The 25,513-nt window shown below is 41.5% G+C and overlaps 1 protein-coding gene across 9 annotated transcripts in view; it reads right to left on the bottom strand.

Annotated features, from left to right (window-relative positions):
• agrn (agrin) overlaps positions 1-25,513 on the bottom strand; it is a 262,280-nt gene that overhangs the window by 121,380 nt on the left and 115,387 nt on the right. For all 9 annotated transcript variants that reach the window (XM_052059668.1, XM_052059671.1, XM_052059670.1 and 6 more), the window contains one exon: positions 1,559-1,774. In XM_052059668.1, the coding sequence (XP_051915628.1) occupies positions 1,559-1,774 (216 nt within the window). The remainder of the gene's footprint in view (positions 1-1,558; positions 1,775-25,513) is intronic.

The raw sequence follows: 25,513 nt of genomic DNA, 5'->3' as shown, positions 1-25,513 counted from the left end.
CTGAATGGAAATCAGATGTTGCTTGACATTTGTGATCTAACATAATTAGTCTTTCAGTTATGCGAAATGAATTTCGCACCTGTCAACCAGTATTTTGGCAATCGTACAATTTTCCCCAAATGTACAATGGTCAGCACGCCCCTGGTTCTTTGTATTGTATTGTATATATTGCGCGTCGTCCCGCACGTGGTCTGTCCTTCCGTCTGTCCCTTTTCAAAACGTACCTACTTCACCGCGCCGCTGCGCGCCGCCACTACGCCGCACAGGCAGTGGCTCACTACGATCGCGCGGGCATCTTAGCGAAAAAATGTTGTCTACCCACAAGCATTGCAATGAAATTGTTAGTTATTTAGTAGAGCTAAACATCTCTTTATTTTCGCGATAAGCAATGAAGATGAACAAAAAATTGAACCAAGCAACAACACTTTTGTGGGCCGAAGGTCCACCTTAACAGCCTTCCGCAGGAACTAGCTGATGAGCCGCCCTGCGGGCGGCGAAACACCACCTTACCAGCCTTCTGCAGGAACTAGCTGATGAGCGAACCAGCTAGTTATATTATATTGCTGGAGGCTGTAAATTTCCCCAGTGTGGGACGAATAAAGGATATCTTATCTTATCTTATCTTATCTTATTACAGTATTAGGGTTTCAGTGTACCTACTTTTGTAGCCAGTGATTGTTCATACGCAGTCAAAATAATGAATATATGTACAGTACATATTGTAGCTTATAATCAGGAGAAGAGCGATTCTGTTGTTGCAAATGCAAACGTGCATGAATTAATGTAAAATATTAGTGGCCGTCCCATGTTGCCTAAGTGTCCGCACAAATATTACTGTAGCACTGTATTTTCCGGAATATAAATTGTAGTTTTGTTTTTTTTGGGGGGGGGGGGGTTCATAGTTTGGGCAAGGCTGCGATTTATACTCTGGAGCGATTTATGTGTGAAATTCTTAACATATTATGATTATTTATCACATTATTTTCACATTAAACCACAAGAGGGCGCTCTAGGCCTGTGCTGATAAATCAATGATGACGTAAGCGACGAGGAAGAGGAAGCGCTGCATCTTCTGCCTCCGGAGTAGGCGGAGTTGTTTAAAACTGACAGAGAGGAGGAAGATTTCATTGGATTTCGTGGTTTGTAATGACAGTGATGGTTTGGTAAACTTGTTAGCATGTTCTTTATGCGAAAGTTATCTGAATAACTCTTAATATGTTACGTGAACATACCAGGCACGTTCTCAGTTCATTGTTTATGCGTCATGTACAGTATTGTTAGCATATCGTAAACTCATTCAGCCTGTTGTTCTCGATTTTATTTTTATTTGAAATACTCTTTCAAGATGACATGTCTGTTCTTGGTGTTTGATTTTATCAAGAAAATGTCCCTAAAAAATTTGACTTATACTCCATTGCGACATGTTTTTTTTCCCCTCTATGTTATATATTTTATGGTTGGTGCGATTTACAATCCGGAAAATACGGTAACCACAAAATTACTTCTGTTAAATGCAAAGTTTTGGTTTGTCGATTGTTGGTCCCGCGGTGGTACTTACAGCATGGCCCCTTACGCAGCACCTTGATGCGTCGCTGGGTCTGGCACTGGGCTTTCTCCAGCTCGCACTCGTTGCTGTAGGTGGACGAATCGGAACCACACACGGGCGCCACCAAGGACGGACATTCACCTCTCTTGCAGACGCACTCTGCGTTGGCAGGGTCGTTCGGGTCTCGCTCACACACGGCGCCAAAGCCGCACAACTTCCCTCGGCAGCCTGAATAGGAGACAGTTAGGTCGGTCTTAGAAATGATTTGGTACAAATTCATATAATGAGCAATAGGGCCTTTGCAAAACATTACTATGTCCTATAATCACCTATTGCAATAAAATACTATACTAAGGATATCTTCACATTCCAAGTGGGTCAAAAACAATTAGTCTAACACATTAACGTTGGCACAGTTGTGGTGTTATTTAAAACATTGGAGCCTGTTCAACATTGGAGCCTGTTCAGCATATTTTGGGTATACCTTTGGGTGAGGTTGGTTGTTACATTGTAAAACAAAATGTACTCTAAAACCACAACACTGGTATCGTTTTATGATTCGTTTACTAGTCTGGTGCGCAGTATGTCAGAAAATAAGCAAACATATTGATCACTGTTTTCCCAAGTAAAGACAGATATTAACGATAACTGGCTTTTTTTTTGATGCAACATGATCAGTCTGCTTTTATAGAGGAATAAAACAATTCTGAAAAAAACTGCAGAGGCTGAAACTTTGAGGATTTGGACAATGACTCAAAATGATTAATCGTTTGTAAAAAAGAATCCTTGGTTAATTTGATAACCAACTGGTTGTTGGTTCATTGTTGCATCTCGACAATAAACAAACCAGCAGTGACGAGGATCTCTTGGGCATGAACATGAAGCAATGACAACTGTGAAAACAACAATGCACACTCCCAACTTTGTCCTGAGCTTCATGACCAGATAGATATAAAAAATGACACACTGCTGCGAACATAAACCAAACAGGTAGACTATAACACGTGCATGCGCCTTTGCTTCGATGTAGTGTGAACATAAAACACCAAGTTAGAAACTAATTGACCCGTGTAGTGGCAGCTCCAGCTGGTGGCACGACACACTCACTTTGAGGGCCTCTTGCCAGCCAGCTGGCATTGCGTCTTTGCAAAAAATAAATACACTCTCAAAGGTGCCCGAGACCTGATTATCACTCACTGGGAACAATTCCCACTCACGAGAGTCTACAAAGCCAAAACATGAAACATGTTACATGAACACCTACTTGCACACAGATAGCCACTTCTTATCAGTGGCCCTCAGGCCGAGACTTCAAGCAGTCCGGCATGTGCACTTGGACCGGCCGCTGGGTTTTGCTGAAGTAGATCGACAGTTTGATACACATCGCACACGCTCACAAACACAGGCCATCTGTGTGCAAATAGTCTCCCCCAAGGCAACTTATTCTATCCTGGGAGTGATAGTGTGTGTGTGTGTGTGTGTGTGTGTGTGTGTGTGTGTGTGTGTGTGTGTGTGTGTGTGCGTGTGTGTGTGTGTGTGTGCGTGCGTATGTGAGACGTGTGAACTCAAAATATGGCATACAGTGGTGAATGCATTGACTCATTTAGCGCCGTTGAACTGTCAACCAAGTTAGCATTTAGCATTAGCTAAAGTAATAATACAACCACTCGTCACTGGTCATTGACTAGTGACTAAATTTCGTGTATTTAATTCCTAGTGAAAATTTGCCACATTTGAATGAGAGACGAACAAAACAAAGAGAGTTTAGGAGTCAAGAAACGTCTTAATGTATGTAACAACAGTAGTGATGCAAGCAGAGTGCCAATGTCATGAACATTGATGGAATTGCTTATTGATTGTGAATTGCATTCTGGTAGTGTCAAGATTTGGACTTATTTTGAGGTGATGTACTGGAAGATAACGGTTTAGCTGTGCTTCCTGCTTAGTCATAGTGGTCTATATTGTCAAATCCCCAAAATATCTCTCTTTCTCTCGCTCTCTTTCTCAGTAATGTCACACATAGTGATTGCGACATGATGGCAGTGGTTTTAAGAGGTGAATTACTTTACCGTAAGGTCCTGCACGAAATGCACCACCTGTCACTGGTATGCAGTGTACCATAATAAAACAATCAGGTTCCAGTCGTATCAACTTAATTAAAACTGTTAGCCCAATGTGAAAATATGTCATAACTTCATCAAAGCTAAAGAAACAAACACCATTACAGCCCATGTTGATATGTTTAGTGTGCTTCGAATGCAACTTTGAATGGGATCAGCGTACAAACAACTTTCCGAGGTGGATGAACGACGAAGCCAAAGAGGGATACAACAAACGTCATATGAAATGATGAAAGGCTAAGAAAAAAAAAAGACGATTTTCTTTTGACAGCTGACCCACCACCTGGAGAGAAAGTCTGACGGTTCACAGCCAAATTTCTTCTGCAGTGTTTTGCTCTGAATCCCGGCTGTAGCCTCGAGCTGAGCTGAGTGAATAAAGACTGACATTGAAGGTGCAGACACGGTCAAAGAGAAGGCACCGTATCAGGTGCATGCAACGGTCTGAATATCCAAACTGCATACTTATGTAGTTCTTTCCTGGAGGAGATCATGTATTTGATGATTGTTTCCTTCGGATCCACAAACAGACAAGATACTAAACAGCAACACCACAGCTAAACAACAAAGGCCCTTAAAACTTCAATCAACACGAAATATGCTGGCTCTGATGACAGGTTGATTGACAGGTGATCTTTGGGAATGTGTAAAGAATGTGAACAAAATGGATCAGGTGGATTTATCCCTGAGGAAGCAAGATATCAGTTTAAAAGCATCCATACATCCGTCTACGTTCTCCCGCTTCTCCTGTCCAGGGTTACAGGTGAGCTGGGACCGATCCCATCTGACATTTTCTTTCACTAAACAAAATCATATTATAAAATAGAATCATATACAGTGATACGTCTACTTACAAACATCTCTACATACGAAATTTTCAAGTTACGAAACACCTCAACAGGAAAATATTGCCGCTTGTTATGAAATAAATTTCAAGATACGAAAGGTAAAAATATGGCATGGCCTGCTCCTTGCAGCTCTGAGATTCCTGAACGCAACATACTTATAGCTGCGCTGCCATTGGCTACTACCGAGCATCATCCTGGCATCCTATTGGCTAAGAGGGACCTCTACCATGTGTCTACGTGTGCAGATATATACATGGGTGTTGATGCAGCATCCTCGTCATTCGCCGCAGGGACCATGAGGTGTTCCGATCGCTTTACATAAATATGAATCACCCAGAAAAAATATTCACCAGTTGGGTGATTTCTCTCCAATTATTAATTTCGTAAGTACAGGTACCACTGTAATGAGATACAAATAAAATACACAAACGGCATATGTGCTTTTCATCAGACTGTTTCCCAGCACTGATTGGTCACATGAGGATCAAAACACTCCAGAAAACATTTTCTGTCTAAACACTCGACAAATATGGTGGACATGCTGTGCGGCAAACACTATGCTTGCCTCCTGACTTCAAAATCGCGCCGTGAGAGTGGCTGCCTTTCCAGCAGCTCCTATATTTTGTTGTTCTACTTCTTCCTTTCATAACTTTGCTGCTGTGAATTGGGAATTTCTCCATTGTGAGACTAATAAAGGTTTTCTTATCTTATCCACTAAAGTGGTAGGATTAAAATATACTATCTTAACATGATTACCCTTAAAGGGTGGCACGGTGGGTTTGATTCTGGGCTCTGTCTTTCCTGCTTCCTGTGCGGAGTTTGCATGTTCTCCTCGTGCTTGTGTGGGTTTTCTCCGGGTACTCCAGTTTACTCCCATATTCCAAAAATATGCATGGAAGGTTAATGCAACACTCTAAATTGTTGTGAGATCTGAGCGTGAGGGGTTGTTGCTTGTCTATGTGTGCCCTGGGATTGTCTGTTAACCATTTCAAGGTGTGTGTCCCCCACCTCCTGCACTAATTCATCTCCAGAAACGCCCACAATCCTCGTGAGGATAAGTCGTTCAGACAATGGACGGATGGATGAATTACCCTAAAATCTTGTGGGTTTTTGGTGCGCGTCTGCACTCTACTCAACAACCATAGCTGCCACAAAAGGACATATTAATATGAATAATCATTGCTTTTTAGAATAAAGAATGCAGCTGTTTCCAGAGAAAAAAAACCAGTAGAATTATGTCTGTTCGGGACTGATTGCAATGTATGACTGAGTGGATGATGCTACTGAATTTTCATGTGAACAGGCTGAACAAGAATGGGTACTCATACACCATGCATAGTTTATAAAAGCTCTACAGCGTTTTCTACTTCTACAACAAATCTACTTGATTGATGGTTAAGAGTCTATGAAGTCTAACATCCTTGTCCATTAAACCAACAAAAATCGCATGGTTTGTAATTTAATGTTTAAGTTCCTTGCATGATAAATGCAATCATCCACTCAGTGTACATGATGACCAAATGCGATTCAGACATGAGAAAAATAAGTATTGGGCATAAAGGATAAACACTTTTTCCCCTTAGGTTCGGGTGACGAGACCTCCCGGTTTAACAGAGACAGTCTCAGGTTTGAGCCTTGGGCCCTGAGTGTCCGCAGATATCGGCAGCGCCATTATTTTGTCTCACTTTAATGCAGACCTCTTCCCGTTTATTCATTTATTTTTTTATTCCAGTCAGCAAGCCAACCATTTTCCCTCTTTGTTCCTCTGTTGTGCTGTTTTTATTTTCATGTCTGTTTGAGATGAATAAAATCAAATCAAATGTTTGCGCCATCAGGACGTCAGTCATACATTTTTTCATAATTATTCACAAAATAAAGAAATTAAAAAAGAATTTTACTGTTAAATTCCTTCCTATTGACTGTCACATTCATATTTGCGTTCTCGTTCTCAATCCGAATCTAATAGCTAGGAGGCATATTTTCGCCCCACCCGAACGAGAAACATTTGAAATGTAGTCCTCATGGCCGAATGCCGCAATTGCCAGTCAGACCCAAAGCAGGCTGAGATTTTCTGGCGACATATTTCCATTTTACAGCACGAAGTGAACAACACAATTGGCTTGCAATAGCTGCCGGGACCAAGCCAAAAAAAGGTCAGATAATTCAGCGCCATTCAACTGTCAACCAAGATAACATTGAATATTAGCCAAAGTAATAACATAACCACTGGTCATTGACTACCGATTACATTTCTTACAGTGGCGATTGCTCTCGGACTGCAAGGGAAACTCGGCTTCCCCTAAAATGTCATCCAGCCCCTCGGCGTTTCTGGGAATGGGTGGCAGTGGGAGGGTACCGGACACCAGGCTTTTCTGCATCAGATTGGATGATCTGTCTAAGCCTGTGTGCCAGTTTGATTGACATCGAAATGAGCCAATCACCGACCTTTTAGTGTAGGCGTCCGTGTGAGCAATTTTTCAATTCACATTCTGTTCTGAGTTGAGCTGGAGACTTCTCCTAATCAACACTCTGTGTTGTAAACAACGAGCGACAAATTTATCTTTTATTTCTGGTGGGTTTTATTGTAGTTCCTGTAGTTGTAGGACACTAATTAAGTCCCTGGAAAAGATGCCTTGCTGGTATGACAGGGTCACAGATCATTTTCTTGAAAAGGAACAGAGAGTAGAATTCTCGTATAAATAAACGGACACATTTTGTGGTGTCGGCCAAAATTGAGCTTCCCCTCTTTGACAGACCAGCATCCGCCACTGATTTCTGATATTTAGTTCCTGGTGAAAATTTAATGTGCATTCGATTCTCAGCGAAAATTGGAGTGTTCAGGTTTTAAATTGTGAAAATCTGATCACCCCTTTTTAGGTGACTGTAATGCAGTATGACGTCATGTCCACTCGGAAAGTGGAGACTGAACTATATTACTGCAGTGTCCAGAGCTAAGGCAGAAAAATGTAAATTGACTTTAAATCACAAACTCGTAACCCTCCCTTGTACCCAGGAGGAGTGCACATTGAAACACGCACAGGCAAGAAAGGTACATGGATTCAGATGATCGAAATATATGCAAAGTTGACAACATGAGCTGTGCTTGGATTTTAAATGAGTGTTTGGTGAGCATATGTCTGTGTGTGTGTGTGTGTGTGTGTGTGTGTGTGTGTGTGTGTATGCGTGTGTGTGTATTGTGTGCTGAGTGTGTGTGCCTTTGTGACGACAGAGTCTGCTGTGACTGGGTGGCCGCACCGTGCTGGTGTTACACTTTGCTCGCTATTGATTAATAATACAAACTCAAACCATTTCTAGTGTGAATACAAGCTTTGTCCAAAGGTCTTACAGAGTGAAAATGAGTGTGCGCATGCATGTTTGCTCTTCCATGCACTCACACAGTGTAACGTAATCTCCCTTGAGCCCTGCAGCGTTACAAGCTTCACTTCCATGCTGCTATTTTTTTTCCTTTTCTATTGGAGGTCGAGAAAGAAAATCCCATTGCAGAGAAAGACAGCATGTCCAAGTTTGTACTTGTTCGAGCAAACATCTTTTCCAGGTGTTGAGGCTCATCCATTAAGCATGATGGCTCGATGGCGCCTTAAGTATCGACAGAATGAGTCAGGAAAGAGAAGCGATAGCACTGTTGTGCTTAAAACACGGCACACTTGCGGAAAGATGTATAATTTAACGCCATACCTTTAGCCATGGCTGATTCAGTATGTTGCAAACTTAAAAACAAACATTTCTGGCTCAAATGGAATCATGCAATACTTTATTTTATTGTTAATGGAAATTTGAAGAAAGACGACGATAGTGTTGTGTGTAAATATACTTCTCAGCACATATGTGCACATGGGCCATTTATCTCCTTGACATTATTTTATTCATCATTCAAGTTTATTGATTTGTCCATGTTCAATAACTTATTGTTTCTGTCAACTTTTGTAAAAATGTGACATTGAGACGTAGCCCCACTTTACAGTTTGTATCCTGTCTGTAATTTACCAGTGTTGTGACCTTTTCTGAAATGAATTTCTTTTGCTTCCAACTGGCGATAATGTCTTTTGGCGGCAAGATTACAGTCTCCCCTGTGGTTTAATGCGTTTTGGAAGCCAGAAAACATTGACTATGCTTTTCTTTTTTTTTTAAATCCTATTTAATCGAGGTGGACAACACAATTACATAAAAATATATTATCGCTGCATTGTGAAAAAACACATATGCCCATTTTTTGTCTTTTTTTTTTACATGAATGGGAGGGTCAAAACGATGACACCCCATTAACGTTCTATTTTATTTTGGAATGGAAAACTGTGACCGATCCCAGTTGCCCAACATTCTCTCTGTTCACCGAAAACATCTTAAGACATGTTTTGGAAAGTCTCAATTCTAGTCAAAGTTTGTTAATTTATGAAGGTAGTGACAAGAAGCTTTGTGAGGAAGGTCACAACTGTACACAATTTTCCACCTTTGTCACACTTAAATAGTTATCAATCAATGTTAGCTGCATGTAGACATGGAGTGGTTAGTTGTATCAAGGTGTACCACGGTTTTAAAAAGTCATGCTGAAAAAATCAGGGAGATCAGCTTTTTTTTGGTTTTGTTTTTTGTTTTAATTGTGATTTTCGTTGCCCACAGTTGTTAGTCGTGGCCGAATTGACTACTAGCTGCTGCCCGTAATGGTGCAGGACAAGTTAGCTTAGCGCCAAGCATTTGGGAGTAGCCAGGAAAGCAGGAACAAGATAGGCAACTGTGTGATGTGGCTGAGAAACGTTTTTTAACCAGCTCGGAGCTGTCCACAAATGCCGCTTGTGATTAGTGAGCTAAAGGGGATTAAAATGTGTTTTTTTTTTCCATGAAGTCGCTTTGTCTGAGATTACGATTTTTATCAGAAAACAACCAATCATTAATTGTAATATGCTCCATTATGTATTCATGTTACATGTTAAAGCTGATTAAAACTGATCATGAATTACGTGGTGGCCAGGCATATGAAATCATTGTCAGACATTTATTTCTGTTTAACATCTGAAAGCCGGTACAAGCTGGCTTGCCCAACCTCCAGCCACGTATGATTGTGTAAAACTTGAAAGGTTGGCCCTTAAAAGTTTTAATGTCAGTGGTGCATGCCAGGTCTTGGAAAGATTCCATCGTTTTCTGTCAGACTTCAAAGCGAATCAGAAAAGGATTTGAGAAGACCCAAAGGAAGCAAGTGAAGATGGTCATAAATAATAAAACGTCATGAGCTGAGACAAGACTACAGCCAAATAGCGAAAGCACAAGGGCACCGATGCACAAATAGCAAATGTTTCGATGTGAACCCCCAGATTTGATCAATGACACAAACACCAATGAACAACTAGCCGAAAGACAGGAGATCAGAGTATGAGAGTGGATGGTGTTTTGATGGGAGACACAGCTCAGTGGCATCGAAGTGACGTTGCATCAATGTTGAATGAATGTAAATTCATTATACTCCAACACTCCTGAGGGACATCTTCCATTTACTGCCCAATAAATGGAGCTGCTCTATTTTTCTTTTCCCCAGCTGATGCTAAGTAATACAGAGGGGCTCTTTTTACGGTTCTTGTCTTGGCCCTTCTATTTATAAGCAGCGTACCTATTAGTGACGGTGCCTGAAAACTTGAGGCAGTGAGGGGAAAGGTTGCCATGACAACGGCCGATGATGCAATTAGAGCCACTTGCATCATACAATTGGGAAAGCAATACTTTCCATTGTGCACACGCAGGTGATTTTGATCCCACAACCAACCGTCAAGGTTGACTCCCTCTGCATCTTCATGGCGCCATGCCAATTGTCAAATCTTCTTCGGGAAAACCGATTAACCTTGCAAATCTTGACTTCTTGCGATGTCAAATGATTTTTAAAAATATATATACTCTATTAATTTATTTACTCAGTCCTGCTAAAAATGGTGAAACAGAGTTCTCATTGAAAATTAAAGCTTGCATTAAACTTATACACTTATACGGTCTCTGACACAAAAAGACGGTGGTAATAAACCCATTGACTAGTTTCTGTGTCTTCTGCTATTTACTACAAGTAGGCATGGTGAAGTCTCCATTGCCTAAAAATCTGATCAATGTGTCACTGCTCAACGTGAGGGCGAGTAAGTGCCCTTCTCAAGATAATAGGTAGTTTAACATACGGGTTTTTAAAAAAAGTCAAAATGTCATAGTAATAAAGTAATAAAGTAATAAAATGGCTAATGGGAATGTAGTAAGTTGGAAAGCAACAGCAGACGGTACATGCCAGAGTCCTTGTACCTCCGAAGGATTTTTTTTCCAATTATGTTTTTGTTTGTTCATTTATTTATAAGGGTATTGTTACAAAATGAATTTAAAATGGTTTCTAGTTTTATTTTTTAAGGGGTCAGGGGTCATAGTTTATGGTAAATTTAGGGTTCAACTTTTAAAATAATTACTTACCATTTTTAACTATCCAGATCGGGGCAAGGTATTTATAGTGGCGCCACTTAAACAATTTCACCCGTGTACCTGACTCGAACACCCACTCTCACAAATGAGCCATCTGGTTCTCACTCGGCTAATGCGCAGGATGAACACATTTACCAAACAATAGACCCTGGATTGTGCAAGCACGGGCTATAGACCAGACCACCGCAGTCAGTAAGGCAATTTAGGGAAATGTGAAGTAATCTCGGTGATGGCAGAGAAGGAGGAGAGGACATTAAGTTCATTAGGAGTATTAGGAGAATATGGTATGCGGCAAAGAGGGAAACATGGGTGAGAAAATGAATTGGCAATAAGGAAGTCTCCTGTCGCCATAAACTTTTAAAAGCAGATCATTATACCATATATATACTGTACATCTCTGCATAAACACCTATAAGACATCTCTCAAATACATACATCAGACAACTTGTTTTAAAAACCAACCCAGATTTGTCATTTTCCCCATGCTAACGTTGTTTCCTATTGTTGCTGCTGCTCTGGGATCCAGTCGTTGCTATTTGTAGACTCCCTTGGCTAATGCTACTTCATTTCTTTTAATTATGTCCCACTGGCATGGAGTGCAGCTCAAAACACGAGGCAAAGCAACAAGGAGCATATAGAAAACCTGTGGAATCATAATTGTGTGTAGAGCCAACCGCAATACAGGAAATATTCACACAATACCTTTGTTACTCAAGTCAAGGCTGAGTGCATTATTGTTTTTGTGTAAAGGTAACTTACTTAAGGTAAGGCAAGGCGGGATTTAAACATTTTTAAAAGACCTCAATCAAAGGCTTGGAGGGGGGCGGCTTTTTTTTTTAATCTGGGTTTAAAGGCATTTACTCTCTGCTCTAAATTCATTTCGGTTGGCATTTCATTCCATTTACATGCAGCATCATAGCTGCTTCCCCATGTTTGCTTTACAATTTAATACAACATTACCTGATCATTTATTCAAGTTTTTGTGATGTGACCGTTTGCTGGAACTGTTCATTTCTATTTTCATCATTTCCTCAAAAAACAAAATATTTCAAATTAAACATCGACAAACACCCTCAAACGGAACATTGTTCGAATAAATAGGAGACATCATTTATAGCCTAGCATGCTGCAGAAAACGGGAGAAATAAAATAGTTACAGAAGCAAATGTCCGACAGCTACATCATTCCCTTCCCTCATTTATTGTTCTTTTTAGTCTTTGAAGCAAGCAGATGCTGCGTCTTCATAAATCAGCGGTGAAATATGACAGTTGTTGACGGCAAATAACATCGGCCTAATCATACTTGTCATGGAAGGGGAAAAAAGTTTGTTTGAAGGATAAGACACATGGCGATACGTCTTCAATGAGCAACAGACAATGAAAATTCCTTAATTAGTCATACTGATTGCAATTTATTAATGCGGTAGTAATGCACACGAACGACAGTCTTCTGCTTATAGAATCTTGAAACTACAAGCATGAACCCTTTCGTGCACCCTGTAACCTGCACGTGCACGATACACTGTCCACTGAAGGAACCGCTGTCCGTGTAAGGGTTAAGGAAAACAATGTGTATATTATGTCCTCCTACATGAGGAAAAAAACGTATAAAGAGCGCTTAAAATTAGACACCCCGTTTCACTGCACTGGATAACCGCTATGATTTACGTCAGGGGTGTCAAACTCATTTTGTCCCGGGCCAGATTGTAATTAGTTTCCTTTGGATGGCCGTTTTGGCTGAAACCATATAAAGAGGTCAAGAATAACAGTATATTCACTGATTGTTGAAGTTACTGTAATGAGGGGTTTGGTAACAAGAAAATGCTCACAGTATTACTGTTATTTATTACAAATGAGAATTTGCAATTTTGTTCGAGATTTTAGTAAGCATCATGAAAATTGACATCGTTGATTTGCTTTCGAGGGCCACATAAAATGATGTGGCGGGCAAGATCTGGCCCCCGGGCCTCGAGTTTGACACTTGGGATTTACGTCACAGAATTAAATTCAAATGCATGATTATCATACTTCACATGCACATTTCATCTTTTCTCGTTGTCCGAATAGGATTATGTGATTTTCAGCCTTATAAAAAGTTACCACGTTGGTACACGTTAATTCGAGAGAAAAAAAATGGACATGAAAAATGTGATCAGGATATCTTTATTACAGACCAATTGGAACAATGGGCATCAAGTAGTTGTACTCTCGCTAGTTAATATGATTCGCTGAACATGGAACAGAGCTAGTTGACCAAAAATAGTTTCAACTCTGTTGTCGTCCTGCTCCACGTGTTTTTTTTTCCAAACGTTATCAATAATGCAGCCATGGATGACAGAACCCGATTCTGTCACCTCCTATCTGCTGCTCTAACTCAGCAGCAGTTAGCCACAGAACTGATTTCTGCGGGTCTGCAATATGCATGAAGGAAGCCAGGACTGCTGCCGGCACACTGTTGGATGCAATTATTCAGCCAGGCTGATATGATGAGGAGAAAGAGTGCCGCTTTGTTCACATCACTGAGTGTGACATCACTTCACAAAGACCGCTGATGGACATTCGATAGAAAATATTTTCTTGTTTCTCGCCTTGGGTATTCTATTTGTATTTATTTTTTACCCTTTTCAATTACAAACAGGCATAGTGAGCGAGTGTGAGGAACACTTTTTAATGAGGAACAACATACAGTACTTGGAGACATGCAGGGAATAGATGCAAAAAAACAAAGATAATGATGCAGACACATGCAGACATCAGACCAAAATTCCAGAAGCAAAACCAATTTCAAACTTAGTAACTTGGAGGCAGTTGCTGCATGACACAAACTACTTTTTAAATATATAAACAACTTGGAATCGAGCTTTGGAAGAGTTCCCTCCAGTGACTGCTGCCCAATTGACGCTTGGCGGAGGGAAGCCATGCCATCAGAACTCTCCTTGAAAAAGGAGTTGGAAAGGAATCTAAGCCCTGCATGCCAGCTCCAGTGTTGGGCATATCAGGGCTCTGTTTTATATATATATTAAAAAAATATATATATACACATACATTTTTTTTATATTCCTGGAATTTTGGAGAAAGCCCAAATCAATAGCAGATGGCAGCAGGATGCATCTCACAGGAAACCCGGAGAGAGCTTGGATGGCAAGCCAGGAAGCGTCCACGTTCCTAGATGAGAGGCAAGCCTCCTCCATATGGTCCTCATCACCATGCCTCAGCACAACAAAGTGCACACAGACTCATTAACACTTAGGAGAGCTGGGAGAGGCAATGGTTCTAACTTGTGCATTAGTGCCACCATATGGGAAAAGAGTATGGGTATTAGGACAGAGTAACCTTCTGATGGCCCCAGAAAAGAAGTGGAGGGTTTGAGATCCGGCAGTTAATGGACATTGACTTCCAAAAACAATCCACCAAGTGATACAATTCAGTAGGCTAAACCTCAGACAGATGCTCAAACACCGTTATGGGGCAAATTATTGTGCCATGAGCTGTGTGCCACATATAATTGTCCAGTTTTACAAAACTGATCTGAAAAATTACTATATAGCTACCGTATTTTCCGCACTATAAGGCGTATTTAAAAGCATTCAATTTTCTCAAAAGCCGACAGTGCGCATAATAATTTGATGCACCTTATTTATGGATTGATATTCTGTTTTCTCGGACGTAGTATTTTAAATGTTCTGTAAAGTGCTTTGTTACAGCTGCAGCGGTTGTGAAAGCTCTATGTAAATAAAGCTGTATTGTATTCCTTTAGCGTAGCTCCATCTTGTGGATGCATAACGCAACCGCAGCCACTATTGTAGCTTCTGTTCTATACATTTCATAATGGGGTTGGCCCAACATATGAAAACAGTTTTAAAATAGGCAAATAACTGAAGGCACGCGTCATACTCCGAAGCGCCTTACCGTGCCGAAAATACGGTAGGATAAATTATATACCTATGTTCATGGGCAAAGTTGATAGGGGTTAGAACAATTCATTCCCTTTTGTCATTACATTATTCTCAGCGGACCTTGAATGCATCAGGAACAATCTGTACACACAGGCACAAGATCAATCAGCACATGAGAGACGTGCTGGACATGGCAGAGCTGAAAAAAAATTATTTAGCAAACAAGCCTGGAGAAGTTAAGTCAAGTCAAGTCAACAGTATTTATAGAGCACTTTCAAACAGCCATCGCTGCATACAAAGTGCTGTACATGGAGCGATTTAACATACACAATAAACAGTTGGATGAAATGGTAATAAAGGCGGTAGAAAGCACCAAGCAGTAAAATCATGCTGAGTCGAACGCCAAAGAATACAAGAAAAAAGAAGGCACAAAAAAAGAATGTGCAAAATCTATTACACAGGGTAATGCAGCCAAATCATGACAAATTAATAGGTGATGCAAACGTTAGGGACAATGTCGACCCTAACCCGACATTGGTTTTGGTAAAAATTGTTTTATTGTATTTGGCACTGTCTGAATTGTACACGTTTTGCTCATTGACAATGTCACTTAAAAGAGAGTCTTCTTATATTTATAAAGGAATATTTTCTACCAATTAAGTATCTCCAGTGGCTATAAAGTATCCATCCCATCAAAGGTGCGCCAAGACATGGTATGGAACTTTTAGGAAGTACAACGGAAAGGCATAATCTACCATGATGTATCAAAGAAAACTACAATACTTGGGAGTAAACATGACCTAATAGACACACAGAAAGCTCTTTCGGTTTGTATCGAGTCTCCATCGAGGGGAACGTGACGAAAACTGTCTGGAAGTCTTGCGGCTGGCCTAGTTGTAGAGGCGCCTCCAATGAGCCCCATAATTCACCTCCCTTCTGTGCACCTCCTCATTCAATTGCTTTAGGTCTCTGATCAATAGCTCCAACCAATGTGGCTACAAATCACTTCATTTTGTTCACCCTCTCCTTCTCTTTCACCGGCTTCTGCGCAGGGAAAATAAAAACAGCGACCAGGGGGATGGAGATGTGAAAAATTGACCTCTTCTTTTAAACCAGTTCAAATCGAGGACTCCAAATAAGCCAATAGAGAAAAGTGGAAGTGATTTTCATAGAAGCACAGCAGCACTGTGGACCCCTGTCACTCTTTGCAAACTTATATCTCACTATTTCTAAGTTAACAGCCCTGAAAGTTGAATGTAGCATATAATTGTGTTCACCCAAAAATCAAAATGCAGCATCCCCTGCATATCCTAGACACTGAACTTATTCTCCGAGGTACCTTAAGGGCATTTAGCGTACATAATTTACAAAAACACACACTTTGGAGAGGATGGGTAACCGCAAGGGACAGAGAATGGGTGTGCATTTAAATTTATTGACAGTATTCATCACACACACACTGCTGGCTTTCAGCGTAGCATTGGAGCGATGTGAGAAGCTACTCGCGACCGCTGTAGAATTAATCGAGGATGACACAAAATTATCTCAAAAAAGCGTCCACCCTTTGTGATTTTCATCAGTAAGCTGGGAGTGCTTGGTGTGATATTTTCTCTGTGAGAGGAAAAAAACAAAAAGTACAACTTAGGTTCGTGTGTAGTTAGGAATATGATACTGAATGGGAGAGTGTTTAGCAGCACTCAGCTCATCTGTCTTCATTCTCTCTCTTATGAGCGCTGAGCTCATCCTGACCTGCAATGGGTCACACTTGCAGAGACTTACAGCGTGAGCAGTCAGATTGAACAAATAGATACATAGTCAAAATCTGACCCGAGGGACTGGATGTTGGTGTAACACCATGGAGTGGAAAGCTGGCCAATAACCAGAAAAGTACTTTATCCATCCATTCATCTTCCGAGCCGCTTGATCCTCACTAGGGACGCTGGGGGGTGCTGGAGCCTATCCCAGCCGTCTTCGGGCAGTAGGCGGGGGACACCCTGAATCAGTTGCCAGCCAATCTCAGGGCACACAGAGACGAACAACCATCCACGCTCAGACTCACACCTAGGGACAATTTAGAGCGTCCAATCAGCCTGCCATGCATGTTTTTGGAATGCGGGAGGAAACCGGAGCACCCGGAGAAAACCCACGCAGGCCCGGGGAGAACATGCAAACTCCACACAGGGAGGCCGGAGCTGGAATCGAACCCGGTACGTCTGCGCTGTGAAGCCGATGTGCTAACCACTGGACTACCGGGCGAAAAGTACTTTAGAATGCGAAAATATTACATACAGCTGCACCACCTAAGGCAGGGGTGTCAAACTCATTTTTGTCACGGGCCACTTTAAAGTTAAGTCTCCCCTCGAAGGGCCATTAAGATAAGATAAGAAGACCTTTATTAGTCTCACAATGGAGAAACCAAATAAATGTCTAATCGTCTCATTGTATCATTACTTCTATACAACTAAGCGGTGGCTTACTAAGTTTCGAAATCACTCAAGTCAACTATATACTGTAGTTTGTTCAAGTAAGTGTAAACATGGTAACACTGCAAGATCTCTACGTTATTTATTACTCCTGACAATTTGGCATTTAGATTTTAGCAAGAATGATGAAAGTTGACATTCATGATTTGCTTTCACGGGCCATATAAAATGATGTGGCGGGCCGGGTCTGGCCCTCGGGCCTTGAGTTTGACATTCTGACCTAATGGAATCAACAGAGAGGGAAACTTACGTTTTCCAAAGTTAATAAGGCAGAGTTTTAATAGACGGTGTCAGAAAGTTACTAAGTCCATAAAATCTTGATAATATTGACTGTATGTCGGCAGCACTTCATATTACTGAGAAATGTTTTGTCCAATCCATGTTGCTAAATTAAGTAGCCAGTTTTATTGCTGAGGATGAAGGACTACGAAAAAAAAATGATCATCCTTCTCTTTATATAGAAGCTACCACTAATGTATTCCATCGAAATCCTCTCCCAAAAAATAAATAAACATGCAAGGCACAAAAGCAGTGTGAAAGCTTGTCCGTTTAATTCATACCATAAACAGCACAAGCAACAGCAGAATATTTAACAATGCAGTTTTTTAAAGTTATTTCTCTTTGCTCAGCCACCCCCCCCCCCCCTTCTAAAATTGCTCTTTTCACTTAGTGTGTCTGCTCAAAAAAGCTTTCCACGCTCTCACAGAAATTCGTTTTCAACTGTGCCAATAGAAAAGATTGTCTTTCAGAAGAGCCGTTCGGGTAGCCGGGGCAACAAGACATTTTTTTATTTTTTTTAGCTAGCGCATGCATATCGTTGTCATTAGGCACTGCCATTTGTCTTTGAATGTGTCTCTGCTCGTGGTTGCGCTTGTTAATTATCCACTTCCAATATGTCCCCCGTACTAAAGAATGCTTGAACACATGGCTGTTTTGCTGTTTTAGAAGAATTCAACAAACAGATTCTCACTCAGTGCTGTCGAGGATCAGACTGTTATTGGATGAAGTAAATTGATTTTTTTTTGGCCGCTTTTCATTTTGATCACTATTGGTACGCGAGGTAACCTGACAACATTTTTGCTTGATAGAAAATATTTTGAATGGATACAAACTGACAAACATGATTTTTTAGTTTTTCATGTAGAAATTATATAATATATCCATCCATCCATTTTCTAATCCATTTCCCCTGACAAAGGTGTGCTGGAACCTATCCCAGCTGTCTTCGGGCTGTAGGCAGGGTACACCCTGAACCGGTTGCCAGCCAATCGCAGGGCACACATAGACAAACAACCATTCACGCTCACACTCACACCTAGGGACAATTTGAAATGTTCAATCAAATTAATATCCATGCTTTTGGAATGTGGGAGGAAACCAGAGTACCCAGAGAAAACCCACACAGCCACGGAAAGAACATGCAAACTCCAAACAGGAAGGCGGGAGCCGGAATTGAACCCTGCACTCTGCACTGTGAAGCCGACGTGCTAACCAGTTGACCACTGTGCCATATGTTTTTTGTTTTTTTCTTGGGGTGGGGGGGTTAATTGTGAAAGTAATTTGAAGAATTTCTAGCCATTCTAAAATGTATTATTAATACATATGGTATGTTGATCATGTTTTTGTAGACATTTGTTGGTTGTGAAAGCCTACTAACATACTGTACATGACAGATATAAAAGTTGCTTTAAATCGTAACTTCCCGATCAAATAAAATGTACAAATAAACACACCCTCGTGAAATAGTCTCATTTAGCGGACGCCTTTCCTTCCCATTCAGCACGTTTTTTGCTTCAGAGGCTATCTATCATACGTTGGGTTGAGCAATTTATATGGAAAACACTTTTAATGTGCACCAGAGCGGCGCATCGCATGCAAACGAGACATCCGTTTGAAATACATGTCAGCAATGTTTCATCTATTAAAGGCTTTTTGGCTGAGCGATGCCTCACCTCGCGATGTTCAACATATGGCGGCTCAGATAAATGTTGCTCATTGTCTCCAGAGCAACGAGTGTGTTGCTCTATGGTCGTCTATTGCATAAAGGGAATCTTGTAGAATGGGAAAGTAGTCAGAGATTATCGCGGACTATGTGATTCCCCAGAAAGGTGCGCTTACTATGCTTCGCAGCAATGACATCCTTGAGTCTGATTAAAACACTGCATTCTCTCAGCACTTCAAGAGGGATCATGTCAAGGCTGAATTTCTTCACCTGTAATTAGGTAGTTTCAACATATGCAGAGGCCTCATGGGACACTTTGGACTCTGCATGAACTTTACCGTGCAACATTCAATTCCAAAGCCCACGGGTTTTTTTCCCCGAGTCATAAAAAAACGTATCGCCACACCTACCTCTTTGTGAACCTTTTGTTTCCTTCATACATGCGCAGCTTGCCTAACACGATTTGAACTGCCAGTGCCTCTTAAGCTTCACCTTGCGAGTTCAAACTGTGAACATCGTCTATTTAGTTTGTTTTGAATAAAGCGGCTAAATGGATGTGGCACACAACAAAAGGCAGTCGTGAAAGTGGTCAAGCTACTTAGATTGGCAGCAACACAACAGAGACAAAAATACAAGCGCAACACTGTCTGTTTGGGCTCCCACTTTCCATAAATTTAACTTAAAGATATCCTTAAAGCAAACAAGAGGCGTACAATATATCTTTTGAATACATTTCAATTTAAACCTGTATTAGTGAGTTCTCAAGTAATTTGTAATTTATTAACAAATGTTATCTGATGTTTTCAATGTCAAGAAATCGTTTTGGCTGACTTTTATCAAATACAATAAAACGAGCCATGAATGTCAAAGGATGAGTTGTTTGTCCTTTTATTTGGCTTCTCTGGGGGGAAGGAACAGCTCCAGAAAGGGGTGTTAAGAGAAAAGTAGAGTAATAGAAGATCGCAGGACACACTGAGATGAACAACCATCCGCGCTCACACTCACACCCAGGGGCAATTTTGAGTGTTCAATCAGCCTGCCATGCATGTTTTTGGAATGTGGGAGGAAACCAGAGTACCCGTAGAAAACCAACGCAGGCCCGGGGAGAACATGCAAACTCCACACAGGAAGGCTGGAGCCGGGATCACACCCACGACCTCTGCCCTGTGAGGTCGATGCGCTAACCACTGCCTCACCGGGCCACCATATTTCATTTGTGATTTTAAAAAAAAGTAATTCACAGTTTAATTTTAATATGAACATGATATTGAAGAAAACAATCGTGCCATGGCTGTCACTTTATTAATATAAAAGCCAGGAAGTTTCATACACACTTCTTTTGCAAAACAGTTTTGAGCAGAGAAAAGCCAAATTTTATATATCAGTTGAACCTATTTCTTGTGACGACGACACTACCTCCCAAAAGCTCTTGGAGGTAAAACAAGAGGACCGCAGTTAATGGTTTGCTGATGCTTGCGCGTTGAGTGTTTGTCATCGGCAGAGTGTTCTTGAAGCAAAGACTGCATCGGATTCACTTTCCATTTAATGGAGTGCCAGCATGCATTAAGTAGAATCAGTTTATGTACAAAATATAGGCCAATTCATATGGTGAGATGTGTTGGCTGTGAATGCATAAATATCTGTATGGTAAAGAAACGGGCAGAAAGAACAGCCTTGGTGAAAGAATAACAATAGTGAGTAAGGACGCCATTGTGCATGTGTCAAGTCAAGTCAAGTCAACAGTATTTATAGAGCACTTTCAAACAGCCATCGCTGCATACAAAGTGCTGTACATGGAGCGATTTAACATATACAATAAACAGTAAGACGAATCAGTAATAAGTAATAAGTAATAAGGCGGTAGAAAGCACCAAGCAGTAAAACCAATAGCAAATCTAAGTCATGCTGAGTCAAACGCCAAAGAATACAAGTGAGTTTTGAGGAGGGATTTAAAGATGGGCAGCGAGGAGGCTTGCCGAATGTTCAGTGGGAGGTCATTCCAGAGAGATGGACCAGCAACAGAAAAGGCTCGATCCCCTCTGAGCCTCAGTTTAGTTCTTGGTACGTCTAGCAAAGACTGGTCCACAGACCTGAGGCGCCGGGCAGGGGTGTAGGGGCGTATGAGCTCAGAGAGGTAAGGTGGCGCGAGATTATTCAGAGATTTGAAAACAAAGAGGAGGATCTTAAAAATAATTCTAAAATGAATGGGGAGCCAGTGAAGGGATGCCAAAGTAGGAGTTATATGCTCCCTCTTACGAGTACCAGTCAAGAGGCGAGCAGTGGCATTCTGTACCAGCTGAAGGCGCTTGATGGTGTGCTACGTTTGCTGAGATACGGCACATAACCATCCAACGGTCCATTCATTCAGCCAACAAACCAACTAACCGTTCACGAATCGATCCATGGCCACCAATCCATCACATCAGTTTTGTTCGCCGTATCCGTACATTGAGATCCCATCTATCAAATGTCACGGGTAGTGGCATTTTGCGGTGATGGTGGACAGTGGTGGAGGAGTCGAGTAGCAGAAAAATGATTTCACCCAAAAAAAAAAAAAACAGGCTGGGAGAGCTGATTGGCTGACACAAGGGCGACCGGCATGATGAAAATGTGTGAATATAAAAACCTTATGAGCAAGGAGAGATGACAAAAGCAACACAGGGCAAACATAACAGGGCAAGCCAAGGAAGCTTTCTCTATCGAGTCCATTTCAAACACAAGGCAACTCAATGTGCTTCACAAAACATGAAACAAAATGTAATCCAATCACAACAGTCAAGAAAAACGTACATCATGACATCTAGTGCCCAGAAAATACATTCGTTAACCCATCATTCATCAGTTCTTTCCAATCCGTCCATTAACCGTGCATTCGGCCGCCTTGAATTCATCCTTCACCTACCACCCACTGACAATCATTGCATTCAGCCCACCTAACCTTTTTTCTATCTATGTATCCGTTATTGGAAGGACATTTCATTCTGGCTGGTTTGCACTTACTGCTGTGTGCTCTCGCTATACACAAACACACTAAACAGCAGATGTAGTTTGAATCCCAAAGACACTGTCCATGATGTGTGTGCCTGGGTAGAATAGCGGCAGGACCGATGGAAAGGGCATCATGAATAGTGCATTAGGATGGGTAGGGTCAGACTCTTCAACGTCTGTAACCTCTCAGCAGATGATCTCCAGCTGGTTTTGTGCGGGGGTCTTTGACTGGTCAGACATTAGTGCATGTGTGTGCGTGTGTGTGTATATGTGTGTGTCGTCTTTTCTCTAGCAGGGACTGTTCCATATTCATGTTTCACCAATAAGGGGAGAATTGAGTGTCACATGAGGCCATTTACTTCCTGGAAATTGGGCTGGAAAAATTATAGGGGGTGACATCAGGGGGTCGGGGGTCCGACCCTTGAACCGCACATTGTGTGTGAGAGTTAGTGTGGAGGTTTTGTTCAATTTGTTTGAGTGTAAATTGAGGCTTTGCTCAATAACACGAATGCTAACCAAGACTGTTTTAATGAAGCCTTCCTGGATCAATGTTCAATCTTCAGTCAGTCTGCTAATGAATCGATGAATGGACACATATCACATTCTTTTTTCAGTCTGATCTATTCCTCTTCTAATATTTTTGCGCCCCACAGTGAATAGTATTTAATAACAGGCCAGACAGGCAGGTAAACAGCTTTGACCGATCTGTTCCTTCTCAGAAGCGAGACCAATCTGAAGCAGGTCAGGCGATTGTTGCCTGAGCCAGAGATGGAAAATATACGCAGGAAATTACACCAATGGATGAAATACAAACAAATCACTTCAAAATTGGGCAAATTCAAATGCAGCTCGGGCTGTTTCTATTGTGTGAATTTTGAGGGATAAGCAAAAGATTTTTTTTTTCAAATGGATGATAACAAACAGTCAGTGGCATGATTTTTTTTTCCCAAGATGGCGCCCGAGTAGGCAGCCTTCGGCAAGTGCTCTTCAAGAGCCTTGCTTTTTTGTTCTTTTTTGCTGTTTTTGTCTTTTGTCGGCGCCATTGACTGTCGGTGCTGGACAGACCTGGGGCGCTTGTGTTTTTTGCGCCAGTAATGGGCAGCATTTTTCACAACCCCGATTTGTTCAGTGGCTATGTCAGCGCTGTTGGACAGTTGGCGTTGGTGCGGCTGGATGGATGGCCGCTGAAGTTGAGGATGAGGAGAGAGGAGCGTTGGCGAAGAGCGCCGATGCGTATTTGGAACCGTGAGTCGCCGCTTGGAATTGAAATGGATTTCCATGGGACAGGAGAAGTGAACCAATCTCTTTTATCGTCAATGGATGCTACAGCTTCTTGTTGACTTTGAAACTTAGCTTGTAGCCGACGTGTGCACATTTTGAGCATGACGTCTCTGATCCACTGGTTAAAGGACACTTTGATTCTCTCCTCTTTCATCTCAAACCGCTTCAAACAACAAAGCGTGTGACGGAAAAGTGGTTAGGACTGCACGACTGTCCGTGTTTTATGTTATGTGTTGTGTTTATTATTTTACTTTATGTTAACTGTTTTGTAAAGCGCTTTGTTACAGCTGCCGCTATTGTGAAAGCGCTATATAAATCAGCATGTATTGTATTGTATTGTATGATCAATCTTGGTAGGATGGATCGTTCCATTGGTTCCTTAGCAACTTCATCCATCCATCCTTCCATTTTTCTATCCTGCTTATCCTTGTCATGTCTGTCTGTTTGTTTTGTTTAGAGCCCCAGCCCCCGTGAATGGCGTTTCCCTCCAGCAGGCGCACCCGTTCCGCATTTAGCAATCAAAGGCTGCCATGTATTAAAGGACTGACAAGCTGCGCTTAGTCTCTTGTCACATTATTGACCTTGCTTGCTGTTGTGCTTCAAGTGGTGTATTCTAGACCTCTCGATAGCTTTCATTGTCACGCTCATTTTGTCATCGAACTTTGTATTTTCATTACTCCTTTTTATCGAGCCTGATCTTTGGTTTCGCGTTATTGGACTGGTGATAGTTTGTTTGTGTATTCTCAGTGTGCTCTTTGTACCTTGCCGTTGCAAGCGCTTTTTGCTTCATGCATTGTTTTTTTTTTTTCCCTGGCTCCTTGTCACCAGCGATTTCAGTTTGTACTTTGTCTGGAATAAATATTTTTGTTATCGCACTTTGTCTGAGCCTGCATTTGTGGAATGCAAAACATTGTTCGGTTTGGTCCAGAGCCTGACAATCCTCATTAGGTTCTTGGGTCAGCTGGAGTCTCTTACATTACTTTTGACACTAAACTGCTCTATGGATGTCTATGTAAACGGCAACAAGTATTTTAACCCATATTCACCACTCACGTTCACAACAAATTTGTCGTCTTAAATAAACCTATCATGCATGTTGTTGGAATGCGGTACGACGACGGCGTACTCACAGAAAATCCACAAAGGTACAAGAGGAGCATGCGAACTTCACACAGGAAAGCCAGAGGCCAGATTCGAAACGCCAACCTCGGAAATCTGAGGCATCCAATGTCTCTTGCGACTGAAACTGCGACATTGTTTTTTTATCCGCATTGTCACCAAGTTCTCCTAGCCAGCTCGCTACAAAGTTTCATGAAAATCTTTCTAACTGAACCCCATCATTTGTGTTCGTATGCTAAAAGTGAAATATAGCCTTTCTTTTTCACAGCACTGTATGTCATGATACTCTCTCATGCACAAACACACCCAAAGAGTTTTCTTCACTTTCCTTTGACGCCTTCATGTTTTATTATTAATCTTTACACCGATTCTCTCTGCACTCAGAACTCCTCCAGTCTCCAAATCTCCCCCCCCCCACACACACACAGACACACTCACGTATACACTCTGCTTTCAATAATTGATACATTTCCAAGCTCTCTAACTAAAAATAGCCTGATCATCTTCGCTTCATTCGGGATGCTTTCCTCTCCACAAAGTACAAATTCAGACTGAAATATAATGCACCACCACATATATGAACAACACACACACACAGACACACACACACACACACACACACACACACACACACACACACACACACACACACAAGCAATAATTCTTTGCCGTGGTGGTGTGAGAGATACAAGTCCTGAGGACAGGAATACTAATAACAAAATGTTTCCCAAGCACACCGAGCTCCTGTTGAGCCCTCGGGCAAGAGCCACAAGAACGCACCAACCCACCCAAACACTCACAAGCAGCCAATCAGACACAATATTGGCTTATGCAA

The sequence above is a fragment of the Hippocampus zosterae genome, chromosome 2, assembly GCF_025434085.1.
Source record: "Hippocampus zosterae strain Florida chromosome 2, ASM2543408v3, whole genome shotgun sequence".
NCBI lineage: Eukaryota > Metazoa > Chordata > Actinopteri > Syngnathiformes > Syngnathidae > Hippocampus > Hippocampus zosterae.
Note: the sequence above shows the minus strand (reverse complement) of the source record. Positions and strands in the feature narration are given on the sequence as shown.